General features: G+C 36.4%; 1 protein-coding gene across 1 annotated transcript; it reads right to left on the minus strand.

Annotated features, from left to right (window-relative positions):
* Window positions 1–230: 230 nt before the first annotated feature.
* On the minus strand, window positions 231–8304 carry LOC141406005 (uncharacterized). Its single transcript, XM_073990973.1, has 4 exons — window positions 7946–8304; window positions 959–1047; window positions 749–878; window positions 231–696 (listed from the first exon to the last, which is right to left on the minus strand). Exons 1-4 carry the CDS (start codon window positions 8073–8075, stop codon window positions 503–505), a joined length of 543 nt encoding a protein of 180 aa, XP_073847074.1. The 5' UTR covers window positions 8076–8304; the 3' UTR covers window positions 231–502.
* Window positions 8305–10082: the final 1778 nt, after the last annotated feature.

Consider the following 10082-nt stretch of genomic DNA (forward strand, 5'->3'; position numbering starts at 1 on the left):
ATGTACATTGTCTTCTTTCTTTTTCCCGCCATGCCCACCCAATCATGTCATTGTCAAAATATTTTAATTGCTCTATGTGTGAGAAGAACTATACAAATGTGAATACGATGAACAAAATGGAATTTATTATTCATGTTTTTTATGTGCACTTTGCAGATAATTATTTAAGTGTGTGTCTATATTTTTTTGGGGTGGGGTGAAAGAAATTTGAAAAGAAAAAAGGTAAACAGTTTAATCGTTGCATACATATATTTAAAAAATACATTGAATATTTTAAATATTTTAAATCGCAGAGTTCTGTTATAGTGCCCGGGTGCAAGTGCCCGGGGATTTGATATATGTATTTTCAATCACCTCGCATCCATAGTCTTTTTTCAACTGAATTAACCTAAAGATGTATGAATCGGCATATGGGATTTTTTGGATAATTGGATTTGGAGATAATATAATAAAGTATACAAAATATTAAAAGAATAAAATCCAAAACACGAAAATCTTGATTTCAAATGACGTTTGGTGTTCTAAAATAACCACGTCCGTTGTCATTGTTTTCCGTATCATTTATCGAGTCATAATTTGTCGTGGAACTTTGCTGTACCGCCACCACCATTGGCTGACTGACTATAACCGTATAATCATTGATAGTGCAATTTTTCCACAACTTATAAACAGGATACCACAGCAGGATCTGAAAAACTGCATTAAAAACATGTATTAAAATTGCAATTTAAAAATTAAATATTCGTACTTATGTAGATAATTCGTGCACAAAATTGTGTCTTTGGTAATTTAAAGCCACCAAAGACAATGCTGAAAATACTCATTGTAATGCCAACAATAGTAAAGAATATCCATCCGGCCATAAGATCTGGACGTCTCTGAAAAAATATATTTGTGAATTTATTATTATTATTATTATATTTTCCAAATGAAATATAAATATTTAAAACTATCTTACCTTTTGTGCCCCAATGACAAGCAAAATAGACAAGAATGTCATTAAAACGACAAAGGCCAAAACAATACTTGCTGCAGTTATGTGGTACTCTAAGAAGAGAGAAAAACAATTAAAAGATGGCAATAGTCGGACTGGGCCGACCATGTGATACCCTACACCACTTCCCTTGGGCACTAGTTTTCCGCGGAATTTATTTATATGATTGCGAAGTCTCCCTTGTTCCTTCGGCGATGTTGTTGGAATATATGTACATATGTATGTGTTTATGATTGCGACACGTTATAAATTATTTTCATTATTTCGTAATGGACGGGTGGACCATTTTGGCTAAATATACATACGAGGGCAGTTCGGAAACTTCTTAGCCTAGCACAAAAAGCGCGGTATAAACAGTTAAGTGTTTTGGAAACTTCCATCTCTGTTATGAACACATGTTAAATTTTGTTTCGATCTGACAACTCCTTCATATAGAAACAGGTGTTCAAAAAATACGCATCCGCAATTTACACAATGGAAAAATTAGAAATGCGTGCTGTCATTAAATATTTACATAAAAAAGGTTTATCGGGACAAGAAATTTGATATTGATATGGTGAATGTGTTAGGTGAAAGTGCTCCTTCATATGCAACAGTAAAAAATTGGGTTGCTGAATTTAAACGTGGTCGTACAAGCATTGAAGATGAACCACGTAGTGGACGTCCAAAAACAGCAACAACAACAGAAATTGTAGCCAAAGTGCATGATATGGTATTAAATGATCGACGAGTAAAAGTGCGTGAAATTGCTAATATCATGGGCATCTCAAATGATCGAGTCCATTTAATTTTGCATGAAGAACTACAGATGAAAACGCTTTCTGCAAGATAGGTCCCGCATTTGTTAACAGTCGATCAAAAACGCATAAGAATGAACATTTCTCAAGCTTGTTTGGGTTGTTTTAAGCGAAATAAAATGGATTTTAAGCGTCGTTTCATAACTGTTGATGAGACATGGATCCACCACTATACTCCAGAGACAAAAGAACAATCCAAACAATGGACTGAAGCTGGAGGAAGTGCCCCAAAGAAAGCAAAAACAACTCAATCGGCTGGTAAGGTTATGGCAATGGTTTTTTGGGACTTCAAATTTATTTTATTGATTGACTATCTGCAAAAGGGTAAAACAATAAATTCAGAGTACTATTGCTTGACCACCCACCTTATTCTCATGATTTAGCTCCCAGTGACTTTTACTTGTTCCCAAATCTAAAAAAAATTCTTGCTGGCAAGCGCTTTACCTTAAATGAAGATGCAATTACAGTTGTAAACCACTATTTTGAAGACCTTGAGAAAAACTATTTTAATCAAGGGATAGAATTGCTAGAAAAGCGTTGGACTAAGTGTATTGAAGTTTCAGGAGATTATATTGAAAAATAAAAATATTTTTGAAAAACTAACTATTCTCTTTCATTGATAGGCTAAGAAGTTTCCGAACCGCCCTCGTACACACATATTTAGTCAAAAAATTAAAAATTTGTACTAAGAAAGAAAAAATACCAATATAGAAATAGCTTTTGGTGACTTTATCCGATTCGATCAATGAAAGAGACCAATATTTCAAGGTATTAAAATACTTCTAATCAAAGGTAGCATATACACTTCAAAACCCCGTACAGCATCGTATATTGCATCAATTAAAAAAAAACAAGTGAGCCAAGGCTATAGCCCGGTCAGGGCCAACTATGTGATACCCTACACCACTACCCCTGTGCATAAGCTTTTGACTGGTAAAATTTAAAATATTAAAATTGGGATAGCTTAGCGCCTTTGCTCTGAATGTCTTCATTAATACAGGTCAATTTTGTTGAAACGCATTTAAGTGCATCGCCAGTACAACTCAAATAACAAAATGGAAAAGTGGGATGTACACCAACCATTAATAGGCCTCTTTCTCAACCCCCAAAATTTCGTGAGGATCCGATCAAAATTCCGACCTATAGTGTGATTGCACAAAAAATGGAAAAAGGGATGCATTACCGACTATTGCTATATCTCTGTTGTTTGACCACCTATGACAACCTACTTCTTCACATCGTTGAAAAGGTGATATTTTCTACATTCGTCGCCAGGTTTTGCTTTCGATATACCTCTTAGAGAAGAGAGATATTCGCTTTGAAATAAAACGTTGGCCTTTTCTCCAAAGAAGTTTCTTTGACATTCCGACCCCTGAATAATATCCGACCATTACCAAAATCAATAGGTTTTTTCCTCTGTGGGACCCCCATTAACACCCGAAATTTTGTGACGATCCAATCAAAATTGCGACTTTAAGCGTGATTACACATAAATTAAAAATGGGATGTATTAACGACTATTGCGATTTCTCCATTATTTGGCCACCTACCTGCTTAACATCATTGTAAAGATGGGATTTTCTACTTTCATAGTCAGGCGTTGCATTTGGAAGGTCCCCAACCAAAGCTGTGATATTCGTCATTATTATTAAAATCGCAAAAATGAATAGTTGTGTTCTATTAGCGGCTATTGCGATATCTTCGTTGTTTGACCACCTACGACAACCTACGTTACATCGTTGCAAAGGTGATATTTTCTACTTCCATTACCAGGTTTTGCTTTTGATATACCCCTAGCGGTCATCCACTGGATCTATATGACCATAGTACGCCCAATTCTTACCTATGGCTCTCTGGTATGGTGGAATGTTCAGAATAAAGCTACATCCGCTGGACATTGTAGTACAGGAACAAGCAGCAAAGAGTGCAATCCGGCTCAAGGAGCTAGGTTCATGGCGCAGTTCCGAGTATGGTCGAACTGCAATCCTACGTCGTTTTGAACTACCAATAGCCTCGGGGAACATCAGTGACTATATATCGACACAAATGTGCTTCGAGGAAACGAAGGTGCACATACCCCATAGGGATGAGTGGACACATAGCAGCCCACCTCTAGACGGAATAGAGATCTATACTGATGGCTCTAAGATGGAAACAGGCACAGGAGCAGGTGTCTATAGCGAATCCCTCCATATACAAATCTCATACAGGCTGAACGAATATTGTAGTGTCTTTCAAGCCGAAGTTTTTGCAATCAGGAAAGCCGCGAAACTGATTAACAACTTGAAAGAGGACTTATCTGGACCGGTGACTATCTTTGTCGAAAGCCAAGCGGCCCTTAAATCACTCAAGTCCCATCATATCAAGTCCGCGGCGGTCCTAGACTGCAAACTCGCTTTGCGGTCACTCGTGTTGGGTCCCAGGTCCCTTGTGTTGGGTCCCAGGACACTGCAACATCAAAGGGAATGAAGCAGCCGATGAACTTGCACGCCGCGGTTCGGAGTCACCAAACATCGCAGTTGACAACTCCATCAAGCCACCACTGTGCCACTTCATGGCAATAATAGAACAGGGCTGTCGGGATAAGTTTCGACAACTCTGGCAAAATACGTCGAGTTGTACCACTTCAAGGACCATCTGGCCAAAACCATCCAAACAGAGAACCGCCTCACTACTCACGATGAAGAAACCCGACCTGAGGCTAGCAGTGGGAATTATTACTGGTCACTGCTGAATAAGGGCAATGACGTGCAAATGGGAAGAAGGCTCGGCTGAACACTGCAGGCTGTGCGATGATGAGGAAGAACTAGAGACCATCGAGCACCTGTTATGCAGTTGTCCTATGTTAATCTCCAGAAGACTGCGCACCATAGGAGAACATACAACCCAGTCCTTAACAGCATTCTGCAAAACAGAACCGTCAAACTTGCTCTATCTCGCAAAGGGCCTGATATGGCTCCAACAAACAGTATTTAATCAAACACAAACTACAACTACAAACATGCAATAATCCGAAAACTCTATCCACACTCTAGCAGCTACCACCATCTACTATCTTCTTCTTTCTCTCTTCAGCTATCTACCGGGATGAACACAATGGACCTTAAGGTCTCCGAGTGGAGCAGTTGTCTACTAAAACACCTGCGCGTCCTTTAACCTAACCTAACCTATAGAAGTGGAGATATTCGATTTGAAATAAAACGTTGAAATAAGTTTTTCGCCCATTCCGACCACTGAATGTTATCCGACCATTACCAAAATCAATAGGTTTCTTCCTTTGTAGGACCCCCATTAAACCAAATAATTTCGTGACGATACGATCAAAATTGCGACCTGTAGCGTGATTACAAAAAAAGTGGAAAAATGGGATGTATTACCGACTATTGCGATATCTCCGCTATTTGGCCACCTACGCAAACCTACTTTGCATCGTTGCAAAGATGGGATTTTCTACTTTCATAGTCAGGCTTTGTTTTTGGAAGGTCCCCAACTAAGGCTGTGATATTCGTCATTATTATTAAAATTGCAAAAATGAAAAGTTGGGTTTTGTTAGCGGCCATTGCGATATATTCGTTGCGTTACATCGTTGGAAAGGTGATATTTTCTACATTCATTAGCGTAGATATTTGCGTTGAAATAAAATATTGATTTTTTCTCCAAATAAATTTTTTGCCCATTCGGACCTGAATATTATCCGACTATCACCAAAATCAATAGGCTTCTTTCCCTCCGCGACCTTCATCAACAACCAAAATTTGGTGACAATCGGATTAAAATTGCGACCTGTAGGGTGATTACAAGGTTTAGATGGACAGACGGACGGACGGTCGGACACACATAGCCAGACCTACTCAGCTCGTTGATACATTCATTTTGGTATATGGTAATATTCAAAAATGTTTTACAATCATTGAAGTTGAGGTTCACCATTTAATAAGTCGCGAACTGTCAATATATTTTATACAATATGAATATATTTATATTAATTGAAGTGTTTTAGCCGTGGTCGCATAAAATGAACCATAACAAATAATTTATGTGGAAGCTGTGTTGGTGGTAATATTAAAATATGGGTAAAAATGTGTTGAAGTTTACATGTTTTTTGTGTTCTTTCGTGATTTCTGGTCAAACCACGGAAAATTTGGATCTGAGCTCAAAGAAAGAATTGAAGAATACCCCTTGGGAAACATGTCCTAATGTATAACTTTTCGATACATACACTGCATCCCCCTAAAATCGATGCTGACATTTTGAAGTTTTGAAATCTGGGTTTTTTGAATTTTTCTTATAATTGGAGGGCGCAACCAGATAATTACCCAAACTATTTATTGGATTGTAGAACTCGTGATTCCACGTCGTTTGATGTATATCTCATGAGTGTACTTCATACAGCTCCCTAGTAATAGGAGTCCAAAACGACATTTTGGTCCGTAAATTTTCTTTAAAAAAATTATTTTTTGGCTTCAAAATTTACAACTGTGACTCGGGTACCCTTGAACCCCGCGTGATTTTAGTTTTTTTTACGCGCCGGATTTAATGAACCCTTCCGCTTTCAAATCCATCCACTAAAACGGCGGTTATAGATACCTTGAATGCAGGAAATTCTGCAAAATGATATTTTGATGATTCCGCGCATTGAACCGCGATTTTCTTTGGTTATTTTTACATAAATGCAATCCTTTATACGCGATTATATTATTTCCAAAACCGTGTGGCATAAATTACCGAGATTCTGGAGTAATATTCGTATTTCGTATAAAATAGAATTTGGTAGCACATCCGCGGTTCTTGACGAATTTGTTTAAAATTTTTTATAATGACGTATTTTTTATAGGCTGTCATTGAAATCGGATGCGCCTTATAATCTTATGTACATCGCGCAAGTTTTACCCACATAAAGTTTTTTTGAACAGTAAGATGCAGCTGACGGCATACTTTGGCCGCTGAATGAAAAGTGGAAAAATCGCTGCATATTGATAGAGATGCACTAGCTGTATCTCAAAAACGCATGCGCATTAACTGATTTTAACGAAATCGCGAATTATACGTTTTTTAACTTTTATGTTTTTTCTTTGGTTGTAATTTCAATATTACTTTCTATTTCATAATCCTATTGTTTATCAAAGTAAGCAAATACACTTTCGGGTTTGTCATCGCATTTTCCCTGAAGAAGTTTCAGCAAAGTCCGTCAGTCCTTGCATCGAAATTTAGCGAAGTAGTAGAATAACTCCCAAAAATGCTTTTTTCTAATTTTTGGTATTAAACAAAAAAATATATTTTTGAAATAACATTCCAACAATAAGTTTTCGTCTTTTGTTGTTGCTGTAATATGGCAGTTATAAATCCTATCGTTAAAATTTTGGTATGATATCTTTCTACGCGTTGTCTAGAATCTGTACGTATTTTTAATTAATTTTTTCGAGTTTTATTTGGACTCTAAATTAGAATAAATTAAATTTACTCCAAGATTTTTTCAGTATTTCTTGATTTTCCGCGAAAATAGAAACACATTTTGTAAATATTTAGGCATCTACGGATAGATATTAAATGCTGTTAACGCTTTATATATACATTTTCTTATTACAGCAAAAATGGAATTTTTAAATATTTGTTCTTTATAAGGGAATAAAACCCCCCACAACTTTGGAGCGCAGCATCCAATTTTGTGAACGCGAAACGATTTGAAACCACGACTTTTTTCTTAATCTATGTTCCAAAAATTGCGGATGTGCTCGCAAAAAATTTTTTAAAATTTCTTCCAATGGAATTGCAAAAGAAATTTGAAATTTACCATATATAGATACTGTTTTTCCACTTACAAATTCTGATTTTAAATCGTTAATAAACTTTGAATATTTTGTCGGAAAAATGTTTTGATGGCCAACAGCAAGAGATTTGCATAAAAAATCATATAGTTTTTATATATGTATTAACAATTAACATGATTTTTTAAAATTTTGGTTTTTGTTATAGTTTGGTATTGGAACTTTTATGAATAACTTTAATCATGTTTAAACCTTTTGTATCTCCCTTCGGACTAAACTTTCTCCTCGCTTCTTTATAACAGATTCATCAATATTTTCACTTCACTGTATCACCAAACAACAATAAAATTAAACCATCAGCCTTTTCCTATTAGAGATTTCATACTTACCATTATTACCATTGTCGGCATCAGCATTACGTATTAATTGCACTAATAGATCAATTAGTAAACCACTAACGGCTATATGCAGTAAACAGCTGAGTACACCAATTACAATGGCATATAATGTCAAATCCATGACGATTGTTACGTACAAATTTACTTCTTCGCTTGCGAATTATGAGTGAGTGAATGAACAATTGCAGAGCTTATGGCAAACTGTTGTTGTGACTAGAAATCTCAACTGTTTCTGATACGAACGCAATGAAATCAATGGGGATTTCCCTCTAAACACTTGCTTTATATTTTATCCGCTCAGCGAACAGAGATATACGAGTACATTACTATTTGATGAGTCAGATTGTTTTATTGGTGCAAATATGGCTCCAAGTACTCAAAGGGGAAGTACTAGTGCGTTGAATGCACAACGAATGATAAGTGGGTATTTGGTAAAAGCTATTACAACAAGCTGGTAGTGAGAACGAAATGAAAACAAGAATAGTGTAGGGCAGGGATGCCAGATAAGTTTGGTCGAAAATCGGCACTTTTCGGGTGCCAAAATCGGCAAAATCGGCAAAAAAATTTTAAAATCGGCAAAAAATCGGCAAATTATAACGTTTATTTAAGTGCAACAAAACAATTAACTGTTCATAAACCAAGGCAGTAATTCAAAATATGTATGAATATAAATGGTTTTACCATATGCATATGTAGTATATATTTATAAGTACGTGTATGTATATATGAAATCAATATATTTTAAATTCAGTCAAGCTAAACAAAACGTATACAAATATTGTCTTAAGAGGTTATTAATAAGGTGATTGTTTTTATACCCTCAGCATTTATGCTAACGAGGGTATATAAACTTTCATACGTGCAAAATGTGCCTCATCGAAATAATGGTTTTAGACCCCAAGTATGTTTGGACGAAATGTGTTTCAGACAATTTGGAGTCGATTTAGCAATGTCCGCCCGTCTATCTGTCTGGCTGACTGGTTCGCACGATAACTCTCGAACGGATGAGCCGATTTTTCCAAGGTTTGGCTTTCGTAATATTTTGTCCAAACTTAGTTTAAGTTCGAAGATGGGCAATATCGGTCCACTCCTTCAGGTACCTCTCCCACAAAAGTTCGAAAATGTTCGGAAAATTTGTGCGTACGATAACTCTTGAAGGGAGTAGCCTATTTGGTCCATACTTTGCACATCGTGAAATGTTTACCAGACTTAGATGAGGTTCCAATACGTACTCAATTGGTCCACTCCTTCGGGAACCTCCCACACAAAAGTCCAAAAATGTTCGGAAAAATTGTACGCGCGATAACTCTTGAAAGAGTGACTGATTTAGTCGATTTAGTACTTTACACATCCTAATATGTTTACAAGATATAGATTAGGTAGTCGTAAAGTTCTACCGATAGCAATAGTCTTGTCAACTTTTATTTGAATTTTCATTCATAATTTTGGGTTTTAATGTTACCGATTTTTTTCGGTAACTCAAAAAATGAGTTAGAGAATCGCACTACTGAAAGAAAAAACTGTCAAATGAAAAAAATTATAAAGGAAATATTTTTCATTTCAATTTTTCATAGAACAAGAATCCAGCCCCTGCTCTCGAATCACTTCGATTTTGGTTGAAACAATTTGAATACGCTGCCTCCATTACGACGGTAAAAGCTTTTTCAGGGGCATGTCCATGCTGCTTGAGAATGTAGCCCGAGGGATGTAAAAACCCCTATGGCACCAAATGTAGTGGCTGTTGAGCACGATAATTCTCGAACTGATCAATCGATTCCAACAGTTATACGATGACCCACTGAAATGACTAGTGGGCGCGATATCTATCGAAAAGATATAACTCTAGAAATAAAATCCACTTCCCTATGGACTATGTCGGTCCATTCCTTTAAGTACCACCTCCACAACACTTTTGAATTTAAATTTTAATCCACATTTTTCGGCAAGTTCAAATGTCTAAAAATTGCCACATAATTCTGAAAATACCTTAAAAACATTCGATCTGTCCGTAGAAGAAAGTTTCAATTCACATAGGCTGAGGATATACCTCTGTCAGCAAAGCCGACTGACACTTTCTTACTAGTTGTATTGGAATTTTGAAATGTTGGTTTACAATTGAATTAAATTT

Source organism: Musca autumnalis, unplaced genomic scaffold (assembly GCF_047663935.1).
Source record: "Musca autumnalis isolate F117 unplaced genomic scaffold, ASM4766393v1 scaffold_5, whole genome shotgun sequence".
Lineage (NCBI taxonomy): Eukaryota > Metazoa > Arthropoda > Insecta > Diptera > Muscidae > Musca > Musca autumnalis.